This window comes from Pygocentrus nattereri, chromosome 17, assembly GCF_015220715.1.
Source record: "Pygocentrus nattereri isolate fPygNat1 chromosome 17, fPygNat1.pri, whole genome shotgun sequence".
Lineage (NCBI taxonomy): Eukaryota > Metazoa > Chordata > Actinopteri > Characiformes > Serrasalmidae > Pygocentrus > Pygocentrus nattereri.
Window position 1 is genome coordinate 11,667,946 of NC_051227.1, and position 26,422 is coordinate 11,694,367.

Consider the following 26,422-nt stretch of genomic DNA (forward strand, 5'->3'; position numbering starts at 1 on the left):
GAAGACTACATCACACTGTCTAAAGACTACTGCACACTGTCTACAGGCTACCACACACCATCTAAAGACTACGACACACTGTCTAAAGACTACCGCACACAGTCTGAAGATTACATCACACTGTCTAAAGACTACTGCAGTCGCCTAGTCTACTACACACTGTCTAAAGACTACCGCACACAGTCTGAAGATTACATCACACTGTCTAAAGACTATTGCAGCTGTCTAAAGTCTTCTACACACTGTCTACAGACTACTGCACACAGTCTGAAGACTACATCACACTGTCAAAAGACTACTTCAGCTGTCTAAAGACTAGTGCAGTCATCTAAAGACTACAGCACACAGTGCAAAGAAAACAGTTACGATGCCACTAGGGTAGTAATGTTAGCTGAGGTAACAAACTGTTATCATGTAGACTTTAGATTGACACTTTCAATGCAAATTTCAAGCCATGCTTTCTACGGATTTATGCTCTAGATATCCATATATCAAATATAATTACACCAAATTTGCCTGAAATGCCCATCCCGAGATATGAGGTTCTGACATTCCAGAGCTTAATTAACACTCCTGTGTTTGCTGCAGTACCAGGCGGACTCTGAGAAAGTGGCCAACCTTCTGCAGATCCCTCAGTACTTTAATTTGGACATCTACAGTACAGGACGGATGGAGAAGGTACAAAAAACTCCATGAGGGTCAATAACTTGTTTAAATCCTTAGGGTTATTGTCATTTGGCTGTTTGATGATTGTTAAATATGATCAAATAATCAACTACATAATTAATTTCACGATTATTTACACTTGATTGTCATTCTGCATGGACAGGACGGGCTGAGTTCTGCACTTTTGATTTGTTTTAATGTCAAAAAATATAGAAAAATGTAAAGTATGTTTTTTTCTTTCAGACTGTACACACTACAAAAATGGTTATCTCCTCTTCTACTTACAAACTTTAATGTGTTGTGGATTGGAAGCGTAAAATCTGCACTTTCCACACAATTTCTCCACTTGTTTCAAATAGATCCAAATAGATAATGTGTGTGTGTGTGTGTGTGTGTGTGTGTGTGTGTGTATGGGGGCAGCACCTGGATGCTCTTCTGAAGCAGATGAGGCTGGTGGTGGAGAAGCACACAGAGCTGGAGGTTCTGGAGACCTGCAGTAAAACCTTCAGCATACTGTGCAGTGAGGAGCTCAGTATCATGAACAGAGTGGACATTGCCTGGAGCCAGCTGATAGATGAGCTGACCGACAGATTCAGCCATGCAGTGGAGGAGCTTCTGCAGGAGGTACCACATCATCAGCTCCCTGCAGCAAATAGGCTCATTTAATGACCTACAATAGCTGCGTTTACATGCAGCCTGATAACACGTTATCAATCCAACTAACAGTTCAATCGGAATAGTCTAGTCAGATTGAGGCCATTTAGAATGAAATGTCAGATTGAACGAGGTGGATAATCCTGTAAATAATCAGTTAAATAGAAGAATAATATCCGTGTAAACGCCTGTATCCGATTACATTCCCCGTCGGAAAGTGTAAGTCCGTTCTGCATGTGCGTCTCGTAATAGTAAGAGTTTATACTGCTCAACACGACGGAGCAGAAACTGGTCTGCAGAGGAGACGGAGTTTACTTACTTTAAAAGACGGCGGTAAACCGGACGTCCAGCTTATGTGTCTCAGAGCACGTCTTCCTCTCTGCCTTCTTTAACAAGGACACATGAAGGACGTTTTTCCTGAGTCATAATATAGAAAAGAAAAAAAACGGAGACGTCATTTGGAAAAATCTGACTGGACTCGCATGATGCTGGTTGTCATGGTAACGTCTACACTAATCGATGCATGTAATTTTGGATCAAATGACTTGTAGTATAGACGTACATTGAAACAGGTTGCTGAGTAAAGGGAGCATAAACACTTCAGTCTTAATCTTTAATCGGGAATGCATTCAATCTGATTGGCAAAAATCTTTGTATGTAAACAAAGTCAATGACTAAAATTTGATTTGTGACCATAAATCTTACCTTTGAAGCAATAAACAAAAATCATTCATTCATCATCACTGGTTTTAGATATGTAACATACATTAGTCCAATGTTATAAATAACTCAAGATGTGAGGCAAGTGAAGATTTAGGTATGAATTTGGATTCGTGTACCTTCCATTACTGTAAGACGTCATGGCTGTCATAGTGATAGTCTATGGTTTGCATGGGTTTAGACTGTCCTCTGGACTAAGCCTTTCTCTCCACCTGTTACAGGGAGATGAAGCAGATGATGATGACATTTACAGCGTCCTGTCCAGCCTCAAGAGACTCACTGCCTTTCACAAGTGCGTCCCTGCTTCTGTTCATGCCCTTCTATTGTTAGCCAGAAAAGCTATATTCTACAAGGCTTGATGTTTTGTTTCGCTGCCAGTGCCCATGATCTGACCAGCTGGGACCTGTTTGGGACCTGTTATCGCTTGTTGAGAGCAGGGATAGAGCGAAGCTCAATGCCAGAGCAGGAATGATACTTTCAGTTTTGTTCAGGTAATGGATATGTGCCCAGTTTAACAACAGAGAGGACAGATTTTCCTTTATCAGTTTAAAACGCATCCAGGCAAATCTATTTTATTTGTTTAAATATGTTTAAAGATATATTTATATTATATTTAAAGCTATGAAGTTATATATTGGCAATGATTACATATACATCCTCAAAAAACACTAATTCATTTCAAGGACGTCATTTTTTTTTTAAACTTGAGAAAATTAAATACACGTTGAGAGGACGTACCATAAATGGCAACCCTTTATTTCCTATTTCACTAATATGGAGATATTACCCGATTGAATGTGTGCTTGTTTTTGTGTTGCCTTTCATATTGTATGTGATGTGGTCAATATGTGAGTTGGTCATGTTGAGCTGAGGTGGGGGCGTTGGTGGGGGGTGGTTATTGTTTAATACACGGTATTTTGTAATTAATTTAATTAGTTTATCCTTCATTGTTATCAAGGGTTTTTTTTTTGGGGGGGGGGGGGGGTTTGGAGTAGTTTTGTTGTTATGTGTGTGTATGTGACCGTGTACATATACATATGTTTCAAAAAGGCGAAAAAGGGGAATTGGTAAATTGTATTTTTGTGATTGGAAGTATTGTTTTTTCCAATAAAAAAAAGGAGAAAAAAAACATTGTAGATCTGTGCAAATTTTCTATAGAGGACTATAGCATATACTAAACTAGGGGTGTCCAGCCTGATCTTATTGAACTTGTCTGTCTCGTATGGTCTGTCCTGTATGGTCTATCATTTGTTTTCTGACCTGTTCCTGATTGTGTCCTACAGACTTTGTTCTGTCTTTTGTCCCATGTTGTCTGTCCTGTTGTTTGTCTGCTATCTGTCCCTTGTTGTCTGTCCTGTCAGTCCCCTTGGATTTCTCTTTGCCTCTTTATTTCTCCAGTGTTTTCTGACTCGTCTTGTCTGCTCCTTGTTTTCTGTCCCATATTATCTAGTCCATGATACCTGACCTTTGTTGTCTGACCTGCATTGTCTGACCTGTGTTGACTGACCTGTGTTGACTGACCTGAGTTGCCTGACCCGTCTTGACTAATCTTTTTTGTCTGTTCCTTATTGCCTGACTGGTGTTGCCTGACTGGTGTTATCTGTCTGCTGTTGTCTGATGTTGTATTTCCCATTTTGTCTTTTGTCTGACCCATATTGATCCATGTTGCATGGCCCTTGTTGACTGACCCAAGTTGTCTGATCCATGTTGTCTTTACCACATTGTTTGATTTTTCATGCTTTCTTCCCATGTTGTGTGATCCATGTTGTCTGACCTTTGTTGAGTAACTCGAGTTTTCTGGCCTGTCGTGTCTGACTCCTGTTTTCTGTTCCTTCTTGTCTGACACATTTTTCCATTTTGTCTATTTTCTCATACCTCTGCTGTCTTACCTTTGTTGTCTGTGCCTAGTTATATCACTCGTGTTGTCTGGCCCTAGTTGTCTGAGCCATGTTCTCTGTGCCTTGTTATCAGTAATATGTTGTCTGACTTGTGTTGTTTGACTCTTCCTCTCTGTCCCTTATGGTCTTTCCCATGTTGTCTAAACCCAGTATGACTGTCTGACCCACATTATCTTACCTTAGTTGTCTCACCCAACTGGTTGTCTGTCCTGTGTTTGTCTAAACCACCTTGTCTGTCCCTTGTTATCTGTTTCTTTTTGTCTGCCCTTTGTTATTTGTCCAATGTTGTTTATCTCTTGTTGCGTGACCTAAGTTTGTCTGTCCCTAGTTATCTGTCCTGTGTTGTCTGACATGAGTTGCCTGACCCATGTTGACTGATTCAAGTTGTCTGACCTTTTACTGACTCTTGCTTTCTGTTCCTTCTTATCTGACCCATCTTGTCTTTACCATGTTGTCTGGTTTCTCATACTCTTGACATCTGATCTTTGTTGTCTGATCTGAGTTGTCTGTTTGTTGATTGAGCTAAGTTGTTGTTTGTCCTTTGCTGTCTGTTCCTTGTAGTCTCTCCCATGTTGTCTCACCCCACTGTTTGTCTGTCCTGTGCTGTCTGTACTATGTCATCTGTGTAAACCACCTTGTCTGTCCCTTGTTATTTGTCCTTTGTCTACTGCCTTGTGTTGTCTTACTTCTGTTATCTGACCATTGTATTCTATTCTGTAGATAGAAGTCCAGGCTCTGCAGTGCTCACATTATTCAATCATGTGGCAGTTGGTGAAAATCACAGAAGGCTCTCCATCTAAGGTATAAATACTTGGATGAATGAATCAGTAGTTCTCCAGAAAATACACTATATTGCCAAAATTATTTGGTCGTCTTGCTTCACACACATATGAACTTGAGTCACATCCCATTCTTAATCCATAGGGTTTAATATGATTTCGGCCCACCCTTTGCAGCTATAATAGCTTCAACTCTTCTGGGAAGGCTTTCCACGAGGGTTAGGAGTGTTTATGGGAATTTCTGACCGTTCTTCCAGAAGCGCATTTGTGAGGTCAGACACTGATGTTGGATGAGAAGGCCTGGCTCACAGTCTCCGCTCTAATTCTTCCCAAAGGTGTTCTGAGGTCAGGACTCTGTGCAGGCCAGTCATGTTCTTCCATACCAAACTGGGTCATCCATGTCTTTATGGACCTGCTTTGTGCACTGGTCTGCAGTCATGTTGGAACAGGAAGGGGCCGTCCCCAAACTGTTCCCACAAAGTTGGGAGCATGAAATTGTCCAAAATCTCTTGGTGCTGAAGCATTAAGAGTTCCTTTCACTGGAACTAAGGTGCCGAGCCCAACTCCTGAAAAACAGCCCCACACCATAATCCCCCCTCCACCAAACTTTACACTCGGCACAATGCAGTCAGACAAGTACCGTCTCCTGGCAACCACCAAACCCAGACTCTTCCATCAGATTGCCAGACGGAGAAGCATAATTGGTCACTCCAGAGAACACGTCTCCCCTGCTCTAGAGTCCAGTGGCAGCGCTTTACTCCACTGCATTCCACGCTTTGCATTGCGCTTGGTGATGTAAGGCTTGGATGCAGCTGCTCAGCCATGAAAACCCATTCCATGAAGCTCTCTACGCTGTTCTTGAGCTGATCTGAAGGCCACATGAAATTTGGAGGTATGTAGTGATTGACTCTGCAGAAAGTCGGTGACCTCTGTGCACTATGCGCCTCAGTATCCGCTGACCTCGCTCTGTCATTTTACGTGGCCGACCACTTCGTGGCTGAGTTGCTGTCATTCCCAGTCGCTTCCATTGTGGTATAATCCCACTGACGGTTGACTGTGGAATATTTATTAGTGAGGAAATTTCACGACTGGACTTGTTCCACAGGTGGCGTATGATCACGGTACCACGCTGGAATTCACTGAGCTCCTGAGAGTGACCCATTCTTTCACTAATGTCTATAGAAGCAGTTCATGTTATACTATTTGCCCATTTTGAATATGTTGCCAGCAACACATTTAAAAATAAATGGGACAGGGGCAACAAAAAACAGGTAAAGTTATGTAATGCTTGTAATGCTAATGTAAAAAACCTAGTGAAACATTTCACAACTATTTAAGTTAGTCAGCAACAGGTCAGTAGTATAATTAGGTATAAAGAGCATCTCAGAGAGGCGGAGTCTTTCAGAAGTAAAGATGAGGAGGGGTTCACCACTCTGTGAAAGACTGCACGATCTAATAGTGCAACAATTCATGGATAATGTTTCTCAATGTAAAATAGCAAAGAACTTCTACAGAACATAATATCATTAAAAGATCCAGAGAATGCCATAATTTATATCTCTATATTGGATGGCCATGATTTTTGGGCCCTTCCATAAAAATAGACATGCTTCTGTAGTGGAAATCACAGCATGGGCTCAGAAACACCTCTGAAAACCACTGTGTAAAGATCCAGCCTGTGCCACTGACCGCCAGCAGAGGGCCACAGCGGCAAGGTGCCCTACCTGCACTGCCAGCCGCCAGCAGAGGGCAATGGCAGTGAAGTGCCATAACTTCAGGGGACTCCAATTCCCAGAAGCCCTCTGGCTGATTAGGCCCAACCTGACACACATGTGGACTCCTCTACTTAAGGCTGTGGCAAACAGGAGCCTTTTGTCATACCTTTGTAGAGGGGTGACCGGTAGGGTAAGCAGCCCAGATGGGTATTTGAACAAAAAGAAAAGAAAAGAGGTGCAAGATGGCTGGAGCCACAAACTGTCTCCAAGCCATAAAAATAGTGTTTGTTCTCAGAAACAAGTGAAGAATAAAGTCTGCTATCCTGTCATAATTTACAGTGGAAGTGTCTTTTGTTTTCTCTTTTTTTATTTCATGTTTCTAGTTTAGCCTTTGTTTGAGCTGCTTTCAGCCTTTCTTTTGTTTCCTGCATTTTTATCTCCTGTCCCTTGCAGTTTTACCAGTTGTCACCTGTACTTCTCAGTGGTGCAGCTTGGCTCTAGGTCACCTCATCCCCAACATGATGATTCACATCCAGTTACCTCAGTAAATTTAACACCCTTTCTCGCGGCTCTTCATCTTTGTGTTTGGCGTCTGCCTCCCTGCTCTCCTGTAACCGCCTGTGAACACAGTTTGTTGTTGCATCCATAACTGCAAGTTAAAACTCTACCATGCAAAGAATAATCCACACACAAACAGGATGCAGAAACGCTGCCAATTTCTCTGGGTCCGAGCTCATTTAAAATGGACTGAGGTAAAATGGAAAACGATGGACATCCTCCAGGCTAAAGAGGAGAGGGCCCATCCAGCTTATCAGTCCACAGTTCAAAAGCTAGCATCTGTCTGGGGGGGTTAGCACATATGGCATGGGTGCCCTGCACATCTGTGAGGACTCCCTTAATGTTAAGTGATATGTACAGGTTTTGGAGGAACATATGCTCCCATCCTGGTGGTGTCATTTTCAGGAAAGGCCACGATGTGCAATATAACAACAGAATGGCTCCTTAGTGAAAGAAGAATAAAACTTCTCAGCTTCAGCATTAAAAATGTTGTCTCTGTGCTATTTTGAATTAAATATAAGGTTTAAATGATTTGATTTGCATTCTGTTTTATTTACAATTTCGTGCAGCGTCCTAACTTTTTTTTTTTTTTTTGGGAAAGAGTTGTAGTTAGTGTAGCTCCTACACTCATACTTCATACTTCAGCACTAGAAGTGCTTGTTAATGAACTGACTGCTTGAATGAAAGTGCTGGAATCCCCAAAACACCATATATAAGGTATTGATAATTGATGATTAGGAGCCACTGATCTGAGAAGATTTTTACCATGCTTATGCCTTCATCGTTTGAAAGGGATTTTTTCCGGAACAGCAATGTGTAGATGCAGATCTGTGTTTAGAGGCGTCACTGAACACATCTTTGTCTCTTACTGTTCTTAGGATGATCTGATTGCACTGAGAAGAGTGGTCAAATCATTCCTGGCTGTGTGTCAACAGTGTTTATCCAACGTCAACACACCGGTCAAAGAGCAGGTGAGCTGCAGACATGCAGCTGGTCTACTCTGACCTCTAACCCTGACCTTTCTGATCTGGGTGTCTCTGCCTCCTGCAGGCCTTCATGCTGCTGTGTGACCTGCTGATGATCTTCAGCCACCAGCTGATGGCGGGTGGAAGAGAGGGCCTGCAGCCGCTAGTGTTCCACCCGGATTCTGTCCTGCAAAACGAACTGCTCAACTTTGTCCTGGACCATGTGTTCATCGAGCAGGATGAAGAGAACCAGAGTGTAGGTCAGTGTCTTGGGGAAAGAAGGGAGCTGGTCTCATCAAAGGGAGATCGCGAGATCGATCCCCAGTGATGCCACAGCCATCCGTGCCCACCAGGCCACCATCACTTAGCACAGTGCTAACTGGATTAGGAGTTGGTGCTCTCCTCCAAGTGTGTTGAGCTTCAGTGACATTGCATTAGTGATGGTTTGAGAAGATTTGGTGGAGCATCACGTTTCAGAGGAAGTTTGTGTATATATATATTGTGTGTGTGTGTGTGTGTGTGTGTGTGTGTGTGTGTGTGTGTGTGTGTGTGTATGTATATGTATGTGTATATAATTAGTGAACCTTTTTTTTTTTCACACTATTTACATCATATTGAAACTTTGTTAGCTAGCATGACTGAAAACCTCTGTGTCTGGGTCTGTGCTGGATCTGGGGATATTACGCAATCAACGTGAACTACATGACCAGACCTTCTGACAAATGGTCAAATAAACGATGCTGCGTTTTTTGCAGACGGAGATGAGGAAGACGAAGCCAATAAGATCGAAGCCCTACACAAGAGGAGGAACCTGCTGGCTGCCTTCAGCAAACTCATCATCTACGACATAGTGGACATGTCGGCAGCTGCAGACATCTTCAAACACTACATGAAGGTGACCGTCTCGTTTAATGTACGGAATTAAAGCGATATTGCAGCCAAAGCTTCTCATGCATTCAATATTATAAAAATAGAAATAAAATAATTCTTATTAAAAGAGGAGCATGTTTTAAGAAGCGAAACTGTGGCCAAGTGAAATGCTTAAGACAGAATTTTTAAAACTGTTTAACTGAAACGTAAAAAATTCGGTGTCAAACTCAGTGTACATCTACAATTATACCATTTTTATTTTTTTTTCTACGTTCTCCTTAAGCGATTCCCTGTAGAAATGTGTTTAGCTCACTCCCTCTTTAACTTTTTAAACTAAAAGAAGCTTTATTACTGAGTAAGAAAAATAATGAGTGTGCGCTGCCGCGAGTTGCTCTGCAAAGCCAGAAATAATCATTGAAAAGTCAGAGGCGTTGAGTTTTTCACACCATGTCAGACTCAAAAAGTCCAACTTGATGTTTCAGCCTAACAATGATGATTCACTTACATCCTCAGAGACGCTCCTTCACCAAGTTTAGACCAAGTTCTCTCTGAATTCTAGTTTATCTTTAAGGTAACTGGAAAACTCGAGGCCTGAGATATTTTTATGCAAGAGATCAGTGGAGATTAAGTTCCTCAAACACATGGAAAGTAATTGTCTTGTCACATTATGGCCAAAAATCTGATTATGTACTGTAAAGGCACTCAATGCTGCTGTTGTTGTAAATGATTCTTCAGTACTATAACGACTATGGGGACATCATTAAGGAAACATTAAGCAAGACCAGACAAATGGACAAGATCCTGTGCGCCAAAACGCTAATCCTGAGCCTACAGCAGGTAAATGTCTTCAGCAATGAACTGTTCTTCAGTAAAGCAGTGATGGATCAGGAGTTCATGTCATTTTCCTCTTTACTCCAAATATCGTCCCTCAGCCGAAGCCTGTTTGGTTTCTGAAATTTGTTTCTTTAGTTTTTAGCTGTGGAGCTTCGAGACTAATGTAACCAACAAGTACTGGAAGCTCAAATTCAGACCCCAAACATGTCTCGGCTAATCAGTTACCATCACTTTTGTAGTTGGAGCAGTATTGATTTAACGGTGATCTCATTTATGACCCTTCACATCTTCAAACGTTAAAGGTAATTCTGCTCAGACCAGTTCAGGAAAGCTGTTAGTCACTTTATGAAAGACTTTAATAAATAGTCATTCTCTGTGCTGTGCTTCAGCTCTTTAATGAGCTGATCCAGGATCAAGGCCCAAATCTGGACCGCACCTCGGCCCATGTGAGCGGGTTAAAGGAACTGGCTCGGCGCTTCGCTCTGACCTTCGGCCTGGACCAGATCAAAACCAGGGAGGCTGTGGCCACTCTGCACAAGTAAGTCTGGACGCAAAGGGGCATTTTTGGTAGATCTCATGAATCCAGCTTAGGCTCCACAGGGAAGAGCACAACAGGTAGATTCAGTCTTCTTAAGCCACTTTCCCACTGCATTTTACTGACTTGACTCGACTCGCCTTTTGTTTTTCCACTATGCAAATCTGGTACCTGGTACTATTTTTGGTACCACCTTAGGCTCGCCTCCAAGCAAGCTGAGCCGATACCAAAAGGTGAAGTAAAAACACTACCAGGTTGGTGGAGCTTCTTGCAGTGCTTTTTTTTGAGCAGTCAGAATCGCCTTTTCATCTGAAGTCTGACGTAGTTTTTCTCAAACCCTCCTGTTTTTGTCAGCAGTCTTGTCTTGCTGCCTCTTCTGAACAACAGTTGTCTCATTCACATCACATCAGCATTGCTGTGATGACCAACTATATCGAGGGGGCACTATATCTGCAGTGGAAAACGAAGTAGCTGGTACCAAAAGCGAGTCGAGTTGAGTCAAGTCGAGTCGAGCCAGTACCAGTGAGCAAAGGAAAAGCGGCTGTAGAGGACAAAGCCGAGTTCTAGCATTGAAATGAGCGTCCAATCCTAAAGATTCCTTTCAAATTCCAGTCCGTTTACTGACATGTGGCCACAGGGCCACATTTGTCCACTCTTGCTTCATTCTACCTAATTAGCATCTCATTAGTCTAATTAGTGTTCTACATAGCGAGGTGGCTAACATTAGCTCCACAGACTTAGCTGTGAATAACTGCTACAGATGTGATGAAAGAAAGCAGGACTTCAATTTTTTCCTTTGGTTCTTCCATGAAGTTCAGAGCTGCATCGGTACCTCTGTGGAGCTCTGCTGACAGTAGCTGCCTGCACACAGACTACTAAGAGTGCTGCTTTGGGCTTCAGTGGTCAGCTTGGTCATCTAAATATAGTATAAATATGGTTAATATGTTTTTTTTACACTGTTTTACACTGTTTACACAGGAGTTTTCATTTGCTTTCTTGAGCTCTTGTGATATTTGTCATCATCAAGGCAAAATGCATGTTGTTTTCTCTAGATCTTTATTTATTTATATCATTGTCATGATACAATGGACAGTGTTTTGTCAAGATAACATTTGCTGTGTCATAATAATGATATAAATAACTCGATCTTGAGAGATCAATAGAAAATAAGTTTTCACCAAGTAAAAACATGAGAATCTCTGGCCTTTTAGGGCAAAGTTAGTGTTTTTTCAACAAATAAACAGTTTGGCTTGATTTTGTGATCTGAAATGCAGAAACTGGTGGTGGAGTGAATTTGCAAGTGGACGTTGAAGAACAGGAGGCACATTTGTGAGAGCCCTGCTGCAAAAAGACCATTAGAACCATTAGGAGTAAAACATGATGGTTTTGCTTTCTAATGGGAATTGGCTTAATGTTTACCATTAGTTTCTGTAGGACACCTAAAGATTCCATTAGGAAACAATCATCTGGAATCAGAACACCTGTTAAACCATTAGAGTCCTTTACAGTGTGATATCAGTCCATCAGGAAAACACAATACCATTAGTGACTGTTGGACACCACCAGGAAGGAGCAGAACCTTTTAATGGGTTCTATGGTTGTTCTCAGTCTTGAATGTCCTGCTGGAGTGTGTGAATTTCAGTTGTGCTGTTACGCTGTCGGACTCTCAGCTGTAACAGAACCTGTGTTTCTGTTCTCAGGGACGGGATCGAGTTCGCATTCAGGTTTCCGAACCCGAAAAGGCCCGACTGCCCGCCTCCGAACCTGGCCTTTCTGGAGGTCCTGTGTGAATTCTCCTCTAAACTGCTGCGCCAAGACAAGAAAACAGTGTATGTTCTTTAGCGGTTCTCTGTGCTAGGGTTCCCCTCTGGACTCTGAGCTTTGGGTCACAGCCTGTGCTAATGGCTAATGCTAACAACCATGTTGAGTTGGTAATTTTTCCCAAATTCTCCCAGAATTTAGTGTGTGAGGTGTAAAATAGTGGAAAATCTGGAATAATCCGTTTTCTTTGGGGACTATTTTGCCGCACAGCGCCCTGCATGTATCCCTCCACCATGAATGGAGTTGAAGTTCTCTAAACTATCATAAAACAGCGTCTCAGTCATCAGGCAGTGAATTCAGAACCATTTACTGTAGGAGCTTTCTGTGAAGAGCTTTTGGTTTGGTTCCTATCACCACTACTGTGAACGGCTCTGACTCGGTAAGTTTATCTAGAGCAGAGAACCGCTTTGAACCACTCTGTTTACATCTCCTCTGCTAAATTATGCAGATAATTAGTATAACTGGTGGAATTCCCTTTTAAGTAATCTTGGTTATGTGGTCTCTGAGACTGTTTGACACACTGGTTTCTATAAACATTTGGACCCATTTTAAACTGCTGCTGTGTTTAGCTGTTCTAATGTACTTCAGTCCATGTTTATAATTAACAGCTTGTGAGAAACACATCGTGGATGATCGACTGTGTTGACGGAGCTCCATTATATCAGTTTAGTTGGATCTGTTGTTCCTGCCATATCTCACTCTGTTTCAGTACCTGCCTGTACATCAAACCCAGACCTCTCTGCTGTGATTCTGACACAGTCTGTCCATCTGTCTGTCCCTTAGCCACTCGTACCTGGAGAAGTTCCTGACGGAGCAGATGTGTGAGCGGCGGGATGATGTGTGGTTGCCCCTAATTTCCTACAGAAACTCGCTGCTGACGGGTGGAGATGATGACCATGGCTCCATCACCAGCAGCAGCAGCAGCAAGACAGGATCCATCCGCAGCAGGAAGAGCTGTGCTGCCCACCGGAAACACACTGAGGGTGAGGAAGATGAGCTCTGTCTGTCTCGCCTGAACGATTTGGGGAAAATGTATAACTAAAATGCAGTTATTTCACACAAACTGAAGTCCAGGCCTGATGGTCCTCATAATCCACTTTTTCTAGCTTGAGGCTCAAACTCTGGATGTAGTGCCCTAGGCTGCCTGTCAGTCATGGTTGTGATGTCACAGCACATGTCTTTTTTCATTGCTTTTGATCATCTAACTTATTTAATGCAATTCACTCCGTGTTATTAGATTAAATTTCCCTTCTTAAAAACTTCGGCATTGTTAATGTAGCTGATAATTAAAACTGCAACTCATCAGTTTTTGAAAATTTGACTTTTTAATTGTGATTTTGATATTTCTAAAAAATCACCTTTCCACCCTGAGTCTGTCCCAACGTTCCAGACAAAGCCCAGAAAATTCCGTTTTCTATGATATGGATAGGGTCCAGATTAGTCCAGGTGGATTTATTTTTTTAAAAAAAGAAAGATAGAAACTGAGATGATTGACTGGCTGGCTGTGGATTCATGATGCAGACGATGCAGACTGTGTAAAAGTCTGAGCTTGGTCTCGTGGGGAGTTTTGCAAGCTGCTCTGCTGAAACTGAAAATGCCAAGAGATTTTCATGTATAAGCAGAATTCCATAAATCTCAGACGGACACTGCCCAGAAAAAAGGGCAGAACCTGAAAACACAAAGAAGTAAACTCTTCACATAACTTCTATTTTAGATCAAAGAGTTTTGAGCAGGTTTTTGTGTTTATAATTTTTTGTTATCAAGGTTAAAAAAAAAATCAGTAAAAACTGCAAAAAAATGAAGCAAATTTTTGTGCTAGTGATTTACGGATACAGTGTGTAGAAATATGTATTGAGTGATGTATCTCAGTAGGCTGTGCTGAATCTGATCTATCTAACACAAGGACAAAAAAATCCAATGAAAGTGTAAACAGAAAAGGCGGCAGTGTCAGAACGTTGGTCTGCGGGTTAAAGTTGCCGATGTGTGAATAATGTTTCTGAACCTGTCGTTTTGCCTTGTGTTGTGTAGAGGAGAGTGCAAAGGGTCCATGGGCAATGAAGGCTGATCCCCCACCCACTGCTCAGCTAACGTCCACAGAGCTGGAACAAAACCCCTCACATGCCACTGACCATGCCCAAAGACACAGTCCTGACCCCGCCCCCGAGCAGCAGGCTGAACATGACCCAGAGCCCAACTATGGCCACAGGTAAGAGAACCCGCATAAGCGTCCTCTCAGTAACTGTGCTCAGTCATACTGAGAGCTCATCTGCCAGTCAGAAGCCGCCCACATACAGTCCTAATGGGTCTGCACCACGTCCAGTAGTGTTATGGCCAGGGTTAAAGGGGAATACCACAAATTTTTCCAAAATTCCCCCAGAATTCAGTGTGTGAGGTGTAATAAGAGAGGTTCAGAGCAGTTTGGTATGAAATGGCTCAGGTGTCTTTACAGTGGTGGTGATGGGAACCAGGCGTCGCCATGACTACAACACAGATGTAGACATTTTATTTACCATCTAGAACCACCAGAGAACCTACACGAGTCTTCTGAGTTTATAGGGAATGTTGATGGTGGAAAATCTGGAATAATCAGTTTTCTTTGGGGACTATTTTGCCACACAGCGCCCTGCATGTCTCCCTCCACCATGAATGGAGTTGAAGTTCTCTAAACTACCATAAAACAGCGTCTCAGTCATCAGGCAGTGAATTCAGAACAATTTCATGTAGGATCTTTCTGTGAGGAGCTTTTAGAGGGAGACGTCTGGTTCCTATCACCACCACTGTGAAAGGTTCTGGCTCAATAAATTTCTCTAGAACAGAGCGTTTCCCACCGAACCTCTCTGTTTACAACTCAACCAGTTTATTATGTAGAGATTTTGGTGGAATTTCCCTTTAAAGTAAGGCTTAGGTTGTGGCTCAGCGTGAGGAGATGGCGAATGAGATCATTAATCAATATTTATGTGATTTAACTCTTTCCTCTCTCTGTCAGTGCCGAGATGTTGTGGCCGCAGAAACTGGAGGATGTAAACAGGAAGGAGAGAACTGCAGTGAGCTACATGAAGGCTCGGAGTGGGGGGGTCCGGGAGACTGTGTAAGCACCACAAAAGTACCGCTTTAATCAGTTTTATTAGCATTTTGAGTGAAGTTATTATTTGAATAGAATTTGGGATGAAGTGAAATGCACTATATGACCAAAAGTATGTGGACGCTCCTCCTAATAACAGTTCAGGTGTTTTAGCCACACCCATTGCTAACAGGTGTATAAAATCAAGCACAAAGTCCTGCAGTCTCCATAGACAAACACTGGCAGTAGAATGAGTCGCACTGAAGAGCTCAGAGACTTTAAACTCAATGCTGGAGCCTGTAGTTTGTAAAAACGGCCTATCCTCTATTGTATCCCCCACTATTGAGTTCCAAACTCTCTCTGGAATCATCAGCAGAATAACTGAGCATCAGGAGCTTCCTGAATTGGGTTTCCATGGCTGAGCAGCTGCACACAAGCCTATGATCACTATGCGCAATGCCAAGCATCAGCTGGAGGGGTGTAAAGTTCCGTCACTGGACTCTGGAGCAGTGGAACCATGTTCTCTGAAGTGATGAATCAGCTTCTCTATCTGTCAGTCTGATGATGAATCTGGGTTTGGTGGATGCCAACTCCATATTAATGCCCTTGGTTTTGGAATAGGATGTCCAATAAACTCATGTAGGTGTGATGGTCAGGTGTCCACATACTTTTGGCTATATAGTCCCCACTGAAACAGAGAAATGCTGATATGAGTGATTTGCTGGTTGATGAACAGTGTTGGGATGTTTCCGGGGTGATGAAGGTAGTTTTGTCCTGTCTGTCCAGTCGAGGGCTGATGGAGGACGATGCCGAACCCATTTTTGAGGATGTAATGATGTCATCTCGAGGTCAGCTGGAGGACATGAACGAGGAATTTGAGGACACTATGGTCATTGATCTGGTCAGTCCAGCTTTGCGTTTCCGTGTTGTACAGTACACTCACATGAGAGAAATGACTTCAGAACTTCAGTCCACCTTAAATACCGCAGCTGAGTATATGCCAAACTAATCACTTTAACAATGTGGTGAATCTGCTCCTCTGCAGCCTCCGTCCTGTAACCGGCGAGAGAGAGCAGAACTGAGGCCGAACTTCTTTGACTCGGCTGCCATGATGGAGGACGAATCGGTGAGAGAAACAGCAGTTTAGCTCCGCCCATTCAGCCTACAGCCGTTTAGCCCCGCCCGTTTTTGCTTGTGTCTTTGTTTTGAGCCGTAGTGAAGCATCATTAAGTGTTCCCTGTTTCAGCTCTACAGGAAGAACCGAGGAGGAACTTTAACTGGTTCTGCGTTTTTGTTGTTGTTGTTGTTGTTGTTGTTGTTGTTCTTCAGGGGTTTTCGATGCCGATGTTCTGAGGCGATTAAAGGACGCTGTGATCTCCAGCGTCCACAGAAGAGCATCGCTGAGACAGAGCTCGTCCTCACAGGAGCGTCCAGCTTCTCCTGCTGCTCTGGACGCAGAGTTTAACCCTCCTGTTATGTTCAAGTGTGAGAAACATCAACAATCGAATCTCAGATCCAATCTATGTTTAACCGTCAGAGTAGCTCATAAACATCTTTAGCTCAATACCAGTTTAATCAAAATTAAATAAAAATAATAATAAAACATGCAAAAATTAGACATTCAACAAATTATTACTTTTTTCAATATTTTTGACATTTTCTGTCTTTATGCTGACTAATACGAACAAAGCATCTCATCTCTTCTGTTAAAGGTCAAACTGTCCCTCAGTCTCTTATTCTCCAGGGTATGTTTTGGTTTGTCCCTCTGAATGTTTGTGACCAAATCATAAGGCTAATTATTCAGTAACTGCATGAAATAAATGTAATTTATTTAATTTAATTATTTTTTGTTAAAGTCCCTCAAATGAACGGAACATGTGTTTTCTGATCTCCACATATTTCCAATTTCAAAGTTTACAATTTCCTGCTGAAAGCCAAAAATCTCAGACGCTCTTTGTGTTGTTTTATAAAAGTAATGTTTCCAGAGCAGATCACTGAAGAGACGCCGTCTGTTTATAGTTTATAGCCCAGATTTGGGGAAAAACGGCTCGACTTTCAGTAGAAAAACAAACTGAGTTCAGCTATTTTTTTTTTATAATAAGGGTTTAAAATGACATCACCGTCTATTAGACTGGAGAGAAGAGCTACAGCCTCACACGACGCCCAGCTTCTGAATGTAGCTTATGAAATATGAAAGTTATGAAGAATATGACAAAGTGGGGAGCTTAAGAGGTTGGTCAAATCACACTATTTGAGCTGTATGTCCAGTAGGTTTCACACTCCAAAAATTATTAACAATATTCCTCCTCGATTTTTAAACTTGAAATGGGTCAGTTTGACCTGCAAGATGTAACAGGAGGGTTGAAGCAGTGCGTTAAAGGTCCAGTGAGCACTGCACCACAGACAGGGGTAAAATCACACGGCAGGTTTGGACATTTTGATGTTGTTGTGATGTCAACAATCCGGACCAGCGTCATTACTTTCACGTTGAAATGAACAGCTTGGAGCACACAGTGCATGTTTAACGATGCTGAAGAAGCTGTAAGTCAGATCTGCTATCAGAGCTGTAAACATGAGAATCAGTCCTGGTGTTAAATTCCAGTTTTTAATGCAGTGGAAAAAAGAACTAAGATTAGTAATGATAAAAATGTTTACTGAGCTTTTCATTCATTACATTCACCTCGAAGCTCTTCACAAGTATAAATATCTGATTGACATTAAATCTAAAATAAGAGACGGAGAACGTTTCTCTCAGCGGGATTTAAGCGCAACACCATCCAGTGCCACCGTGTGGCCAGATTAGGCCTTTAGACTGACTCCTCACTCCTAACCCTGATGATGATGATGACCTGCTGTAATGCTCTGGGGAGTTCTGAGTAATCCTCTGATCAAATCTGTCAAAGGGGACCTCCATCAATGCCCCAAAATTCACTGCATAATTAAACAGTTAAGCCAGCCAATCAGAACTGCTCACAGTGGTGGTGATAGGAACCAGACGTCCCCCTCTAAAAGCTCCTACATGAAATGGTTCTGAATTCACTGCCTGATGACTGAGACGCTGTTTTATGATAGTTTAGAGAACTTCAACTCCATTCATGGTGGAGGGATACATGCAGGGCGCTGTGCGGCAAAATAGTCCCCAAAGAAAACGGATTGTTCCAGATTTTCCATCATCAACATTCCGTATAAAACTATATGACCCCTGGTTCCTGTCTCCACTATATATATATATATATATATATATATATATATATATATATATATATATATATATATATATATATATATATATATATATATATATATATATATATATATATATATATATTTATTTATTTTAGGCCTTTCATCATAAAATGTACAAACAATGTAAAGAGTAACAGATACTTTCAAATTATGTCAAAAACTGATGGACAGTTTGGATGGAGATACAAGGTTTTCTTCCGACAGCATATAAAAAATTCTGTCAGCAGGACAAGTCATATTGGAATTTTAATGATTATAATTAAAGCACTTTTCTAACCTGTGAACTCTGCTTAGTAAACTGTAAATTGTACATTTAAAATATCTGAAGTTTTCTTTTGTACAAATTAGATCTGATCTTCCCTTTTGATTTACTTTTTTAACTTATGGAAACAGTAATTAATAAATAAATCCGAAATCTGGTGTTTGGGAGTGTTTATTGTCTCTGTACACTAATGCAGGGGAGCCCGGGTTCTCTCCGGGTGTAAGGCACAGGGGAACGTTCGCTTGATTTATCTGAACAGTCCCAGAACTCGATAGAATCCCATGTGAGGAGTTTACAGAGGAATGTTTGCGTGTTTCTTCCAGGGGTTGGTCTGTTTTTTGCTAGCCAGAACGTCCAGGTCTCTGCAGATTCTCAAGCGGGTGGTGGACGGCTGGATGATGTCATCGACAAAGCCTGAAATATACAAAAACATATGGAAGTTAATGCTGCTGCAGTGCCCTCTGAACACAATGGGGTGCTGGAAAACTCACAACAGATTTAACAGAGAAAAGCGCAATGAGAAAGAAATGGAAAAATTATTAGAGTTTTCTGTTCCACTTTAAACGGTGCAGTAGTCGCACTGGCCCTCATTCATTAGAGCCTATCAGCACCGCATTTACATGAAACTCTATTCATGCAGATATTTCCAATAAACCAGCGGCTTGCGAGCTGATAGCTGTGCTCATAGGGTGGTGTGGTGACTGCACTGCTCCCCCTACTGACCAGACTTTATATATAGTGTTAAAATTAAACCCACTGGAAACAATAAACAGTTAAATAAACTAAATATCAGTGATTTTGAAGGTAGAATGATGTGTGATTATTTTCCTAAAATAAAATATTTTTAACACTGTATTACTGCAGTGAATGACACCAGCTGTGTTTTGTGGTGTTTATTCTGTGGGCAGAGTCAGTAATATAAAACAAATGTACAGTATAATGTCTTTAAATGGAACATGAATAGTTTATAGTATTTGTTTATAGCACAAAGATGAAACTGATCAATAGCAAAACTGTGGCTGAAAGTCATGTCAGCCGTGTAGCTGCATTACCGATAGATGTTATCTGTCTGCGCTGAAAGCTCACCAGTGCTTGCAACTGCTGCTCCATTTAAGGTGGAACAGAACATCCAGTCAAGAAGCTGACCAATGTTAAGCCAACATCCCTGTGTAATACTCAGAGGTGGACAAAGTACACAAATCATGCACTTGAGTTAAAGTAGAGATACCCAAGATAAAATATCACTCCAGTAAAAGTAGAAGTCCTTACTCTAGACCTCCACTTGAGTAAAAGTACAATAGTATTTACATTCAAATGTACTTAAGTATCAAAAGTAAAAGTACTAAAAGAGGAATTCTGGCTCTGATGTCCTGTTATCATTTTTATAACAAGACTGGCTTCATGAACTCATTTCAGGTGAAAGTCCTCCAGCGTCTCTCTTGGTAAACCAGTCTTTTAATAGAACGTCATTAATTAGTGACGCTGACGTCTATTAAAATGATCATAAGCACAAAACACTGAAGGTAAACAGTTTCCATCAGGGAGAACCGAGTGGCTCTGAAATCACTTTTACACACAAGCAAAGTTTCAGTTTCAGATTTATTTACAACTTAGTTCCAAGTTTAAGTTTAATAAAAACTGGCTTTAAACTCAGGATCACAGATGAGCTCCTTTACTATGTTGATCTGTAGGCGTCTGTTCATAAACATAAACCAGCCCAGACTAATTTACTATAAAATGAAATGGTGTTTGTAGAAATTCAGAAAAAAGCCGCGTCAGTCTCGACTGCATATGTGGACATATTTCTATATTATGCTCTATTTACACAAAGTTAGGTTAGTTCATCATTTATGTTGAACAGACTCTCCCAAAGTTTTACGCTGCTGCGCTGACGATGAACTGTGTGCTGCACTGGGTCGGTATGACCAACAGGTCAAAACCAGCTCTAAACAAAGTGACCGCTGTGCCCTGATTGGTGCTCTGGCTTTGCGCTTCTTTCGTTTTGACATGTTACGTTTTTATACACACAGAAACCAAAAGGAACGACAGATTTCTCAAAACGTAGTGGAGTGAACATAAAAGGTTGCCCAAAATGGAAATACTTAAGTACAGATACATGAAAAAACAGCTCAAGTACAGTAACTAATTACATTTACTTAGTTACTGTCCACCATTGGTAATACTGCACTGGGTCTTAAAGGTAAGGAAGCAGCCAAAATCTAATTGTCCATCCTTGGTTTCAGTCTCTGAACCAGCATCCTTTCACGGCTGCTTCTCTCCTGTACTGAGCCTCACATGCAGCTGATCTGGGAGGTTATTAATGGTTCTGAAAGCCTGTATGTACTCTCTGCTTCAGTAACAGTACAGTACAGTTCCGTGTCCCTCATTCAGCACTACATACTCCTCCTGAAGTGCGTATTCAATAGGAATAGAATACGTCCACGTAAACACCTCAGTCGGAATAGTCTAGTCCGATTGAGGCCATTCAGAATAGTATCGGAGTTTCTATCTGAATGAACAAGTTGAGTAATCCTGTAAATAATCCGATTAATAGAAAAATAATATCCGTGTAAACGCCTGTATCTGATTACATTCCCTATCGGAAAGTTTAAGTCCGTTCTGCATGTGCTTCGCGTCATAGTGAGAGTTTACACCATTTGACACGGCAGAGCAGAAACTGGTCTGCAGAGGAGACGAAGTTCATGCTCTGATCTTTAAAAGACGGCGGTGGGATGGACGTCCAGCTTGTGTGTCTCAGAATACGACGTCTTCCTCTTGGCCTTCTTTAATAAGGACATGTGAAGGACGTTTTCCTGAGTCTGACGTCATTTCAAAGCAGTTAAAAACACAAGCACTGCTCACTGCTGCTCATCTCACTCTGACTGGACTCACTTTGGATGTGATTACTTGTAGTGAGCATGTAAACCGAGATTTTCATCAGATTGTTGAGTAGAGTGAGCATAAACACCACAGTATAAATCTGTAATCCGAATGTTTTCAATCGGACTGGCAAAACATTTTGCATGTAAACACAAACTTATGGACAGCAGGACTGTGTGGTACCTCTGACAGCAGCGGGGAACGGGTTAGCAAACTTCTCCACATACTCTGCCTCTGCCTCCGCCTGGTTGTCCTTCCCCCGGAAAATGATCTGCACCGCGCCCTGGAGGATGGAGCATCAGAGAGCACAAACAAGCCAGTTAGAGATGATCTAACAACTGAAATGGGCTTCCTGTTCGCCTTAAGTAGCGCAGCGGCAACAAACACCGAGTAACATACGGAAACGCAGTGAAACGTCTTGGTGCTTCCACCAACAGTGGAGACACAAGGCTGAGTGTGGCGTCTTATTTGGATGATCTGTTCCACCTTAAATGGTACAAGCAGTTACATTCTGGTGAGTAAGGCAATGGAATGTAACTGCAGCGCCATTTAAGGTGGAACGGAAAACTCAAAATACGATGCTGGCAAACAAGAAGCCGACTTCACAAAAATCTTTGAGGCGAGTGTGCGATGATTTATGACTTTTCACTGAACTATCGCTTTAATGCTGCAGATGCTGGTGTTTTACCTTTGCCCCCATCACTGCCACCTCTGCTGTGGGCCAGGCGTAGTTCACATCTCCTCTCAGATGTTTGGAGCTCATCACATCATACGCTCCTCCGTATGCCTGCAGGCATACACAGTTATTATGTACAATGTCTGTCGTTTAAAACAGTGTTGAATAGTATTCAGATCCAGTTCCAGTTCAGGGTGAAGTGTTGGGGCTACATGACCCTCCAAACTGAGGATTTCCAGAGACTCCAGAGAGATAAGAGAAAAAACAGAACAGCTGGCGAGACGGAGCACAAGAGACCAAAGAAACCCATAAATGTGGTAATTTTCTATGTTAAAAAATATAATAACCATCATATTATCTTAGTTTAATGTGGATTCAATGAATTTTGCTTGTTTTTCTTCATAACAAGTACAAAAAAAATACCTAGTAGTTTGCTGATGTCTTGTTAGCTATCTAGCAAACCTTCCTGTTCCACCTTAAATAGCCCAGCAGTCCTGATGCCTGAAGAGCCAGACTGTAACTGCTGGTCCATTTAAGGTGGAATGGGAAAATTCAAACAGGAAGCTGGAGAATCTCTGACTTCAGCTTCATATCACTGAAGTATTAGGGGTGGGTGATAAATAATTGCCCCCCTCTTTGAAGGCGCATGATCCCTAAATGTAACTAAAGCCCAGCAGTGAGGAGCTGAACTTTCCCCTCCTCTGCTGTCACTGCAGACGGGCAGGGTCGCCCACAGAGCAGCGCTAGTAGCTGTTAATGAAGTGATGCTCTTTTTATTTGAGGGTTTCATTTCAGAGGAAGATCTCAACCACTGCCCTGTAACTCAGTTCAAAGGTGCAACACTTGAAAAATGAGGGGTAGGGGTAAAAAGAAGAGCTGGACCTGGGCCTTAGATTCCTGAACTCTGGTAGCTGTGTCCATAATACTGACTGTGATTGGTGTCAATCACCACCTCGTTAGTTTAGAAACCTCCCCCTGACGGTGATTGGTCCTAATCGCCACCTCACTGGTTCTGAGCTGTAGTAAAGGCACAGAGCGCCAGCTCGTGTTTCAAGTTTTGATTATTGTGATAACAGCCCATCATAGCTGTACCTTCCTGGTGATGATGGTGATTTTGGGTATGGTTGCCTCAGCAAAGGCGTAGAGTAGTTTGGCTCCGTGTCTGATGATGCCGCCGTACTCCTGAGCCGTACCTGTACATGATCGAGATTCACAGACGTTACACACAGTGAAGATAAACACAGGCTTAAAGCTGAGAATCTACACAGTTTGTTACCTGGCAGAAAACCAGGAACATCCACAAATGTGATGATCGGGATGTTAAAGGCGTCACAGAAGCGAACAAACCGAGCTCCTTTCACCGAGGAGTTAATGTCTAAACAGCCTGCGCTCCAACCACAAAAGACATAGAAATAGAAAGACAAAGACATAGAAAAAACAAAGAAATAAATAAATGTGTATATGTATAATAATACATGTCCATACATAAACCATTTTAACAAATAACTACAATGAAAAACAGCAGTAATATTACCAAGCAGAAGGAGAACAGCAGTTTTTATATTGCACTTCTAATAAATGAAAATTGTCTCCAAAGTAAGATAAAACGCAACACAAATTTTGTTTATTCAAAAAGGAAATTTTATGTAAATAAATAAAACAGTAAAGCACTAAACACTCAATAACACACACTAAAACAAAGAAAACCAAATAATCACGATGGTTAATGGTCATATGTTCTCTGAAGTGGATGTACAGAAACCTAGACAAGGTGTAATGAGGAGCACTGCCGTTCAGTGACCTCGTCAGGCCCTGTCAGACACTAGAGGGCGCTTCTGAGCGAGTCTCAATGAACAGGTTTCTATGGAGCTTGTGTGTAGACATGTGATCGCTAAAATGTTTAATGAGTTTAATACCGATAAACACACTTTCAGCTCCATTCACTCTTCTCTCTGGCGCCCTCTAGTGTTTGGACAATGTTTTTGAAATGTTCTGCCTGCTGCTTTCTGTAGACTGAGTAGAAACTGAACCCACCATGACTGAAACACAGCAAAATGGTATGAATACAAACAAACAAAGAAACAAGCAAACAAACGCCGATACAACAACTAATAAAAACTGTAAATAAAGTAATTGTAGTATTGGCTCCACTGCTGTAAGCCGAACACATACCTGAAGCTACTTTTGGCTGATTTCCCACGATTCCCACCGTGCGGCCGTTCATCCTCGCAAACCCCACCACGATGTTCTTGGCGTAGTTTGGCATGATCTCAAAAAAATCCCTCTCGTCCACTATCTGAGGGACAGAGTCGAGCAACGATAAAACAACACCGTGTAAACCTTTTATCCCAAATATCACGTTTTAAAGAGTTTCGCTGAGTAACAGTCACTCATACACTGTGGATGATGTCCAGCATGTCGTAGGCCTTTGTGCTCTCAAAGGGCACCAGAGTGTCCAGCCCAGGAACAAGACGGTCACTACCGGGAGAAAAGAAGAGCAAACATTAACACACTAACCAGCAGAATGAACACTAATCGGTGATGAACTATCCACTTATCCGTGGTTTTCTTCCATGATGACATAACAGTTTGTCTAAAATGGGATAAACTTCCGTGTAAAGCTTTTCAGTGGGAGTAACGACGATGCCATCACACTGTTTCAAAAGCACAGGAACGTTATGTGCTGGACAATGGTGTCAGAACAGCTCTCGAGAAGATAAGATGCATGTCATTGCACAGTGTACAATGAAATTGAGCAGCAATCCAACGGCACTTCCTACATACAAAACAATTTAAACATAAGGCTAAAATATATAACGTGCAGTATTTAAGGAAAAAAAAAACAGCATCAAAAATCTTAAATATAAAGAAAAACGACTATAAAACTATATCTTCTAAAACAGTCAATAGACAATAGACAGGTGAGGTAGCAGTTGTAGTTGCACATTCCTTAGACAGCTTATAGCGCTATATAATATTGCACATCTAAGAATTATTGCACAGAAAGAATACAGAAATCTCAAAACCATGCTGGAAAACAAACAAACACAAAGGCAAGCAGACCAGAACGCCAGTGTCCGAGGAAGACGAGCACGGCTAGCAGCACCGAATTAAAAAAAAGCTAAATGTTTATCTTCACATTCCATTTTGTGATAAAACATTAAAAAATGCAGAAGAGATTCTGATGAACAATCGAATGAAGAACGCACACCTGATGGTATTTTAGTCGGCCTACGAAATCCCATGACCAGTAAATGCATCTGAGCCAGCTGTGTGTTCTAGTTTTATTTAAATCCCTGACCTGCCTTCCGCAAAACAGCAGCAATGTGGCTACAGGATCTGCCCTGACCAGCGATGCAGGACTGTCCTGCTGTCTCTACTACACCGAGGTTTTGAAGCTTAACCCACACTGAGTAGTCAGGTGTCCCGACCGACTAGCCTGGCTGCACCTCAGCTTTGAGAAGCGTGGACTGATCGCAATTGTAACACAGAACCCTTCAGATTTTACTGAGTGTAATTATGAGCTTCTGTGCTTTGATTTCTCAGCTCCACATTCAGAGGGTCAGATAAAGATCTGACCACGCTGAACAGCAGTGAACATGATCTGTGTTTTTATTCGTGTACAACTGCATGAGCAGGAATGCTGAGCACTGACAAGCAGCACGGGAGGCTGAAGTTCCCCAAACCTGCAGCCGTCCTGCCCAGCAGGATGATGAAAGTGTCCAGACTCAGCTTATCTGCTCTTACAGTAATGAAGAAAAGAGGAAACGTGCTCCGATGGACAAACTGGAGGCACATTTTGTGAAAAGTCTAAATGGAATCTGGCCAAACGGATCTGGACACCAAACCTGTGAATACGAGGATTAAATAGGCTCTTAACTCACAGGACATCTGTTTACATCTCCTGCTTCTGTGTGAAACACGTCAGTGTGGACACTGGACCAACAGAACTAAAGTGCGACAGTGTAAATCCACACTAAAGCCATGTTCACATCACAAGCCTCACTGCTCAGACCTGATCTCCATAACATTATGGTTTACAATCGTGTACTTAAGTAACCGAAATCTGTCCCTAATGTGACCCTGTGTCCCGACCTGCATACTCAGTCCTAATCAATAACTTCACGTGAATGAAAGATGAGCCTTCATCACAAAGATGATCCCCTCTAATCAGACGGTGTTCCAGTTTACTGGCCTTAAGCGCTGCTGCTGAGTGACGCCACAGTGGAGAGAAAAAAACAAAAAATAAACCTTGAATTCCGATCTGAGTAGACTTATTAAG

General features: G+C 41.9%; 2 protein-coding genes across 2 annotated transcripts in view; one reads left to right on the plus strand and one right to left on the minus strand.

Annotated features, from left to right (window-relative positions):
* Positions 1-17,100, plus strand: part of stag1a (stromal antigen 1a) — a 32,954-nt gene extending 15,854 nt beyond the window's left edge. Inside the window, 17 exon segments of the mRNA XM_037546770.1 lie at positions 589-678; positions 1,087-1,290; positions 2,262-2,332; positions 2,419-2,506; positions 4,659-4,739; positions 7,869-7,961; positions 8,041-8,215; positions 8,711-8,850; positions 9,561-9,662; positions 10,049-10,197; positions 11,895-12,023; positions 12,799-12,998; positions 14,044-14,221; positions 15,002-15,103; positions 15,863-15,977; positions 16,122-16,202; positions 16,406-17,100. Of these exon segments, the coding sequence (XP_037402667.1) occupies positions 589-678; positions 1,087-1,290; positions 2,262-2,332; positions 2,419-2,506; positions 4,659-4,739; positions 7,869-7,961; positions 8,041-8,215; positions 8,711-8,850; positions 9,561-9,662; positions 10,049-10,197; positions 11,895-12,023; positions 12,799-12,998; positions 14,044-14,221; positions 15,002-15,103; positions 15,863-15,977; positions 16,122-16,202; positions 16,406-16,429 (2,022 nt within the window). The 3' untranslated portion in view covers positions 16,430-17,100.
* Positions 17,101-18,737: 1,637 nt separating this feature from the next.
* The window catches only part of pccb (propionyl-CoA carboxylase subunit beta), a 13,401-nt gene continuing 5,716 nt past the window's right edge, over positions 18,738-26,422 (minus strand). The window contains exons 9-15 of the mRNA XM_017724395.2: positions 24,537-24,618; positions 24,313-24,436; positions 23,417-23,524; positions 23,233-23,333; positions 22,153-22,251; positions 21,648-21,747; positions 18,738-18,998 (exon numbers count right to left, since the gene is read on the minus strand). Of these exons, the coding sequence (XP_017579884.1) occupies positions 18,877-18,998; positions 21,648-21,747; positions 22,153-22,251; positions 23,233-23,333; positions 23,417-23,524; positions 24,313-24,436; positions 24,537-24,618 (736 nt within the window). The 3' untranslated portion in view covers positions 18,738-18,876. The remainder of the gene's footprint in view (positions 18,999-21,647; positions 21,748-22,152; positions 22,252-23,232; positions 23,334-23,416; positions 23,525-24,312; positions 24,437-24,536; positions 24,619-26,422) is intronic.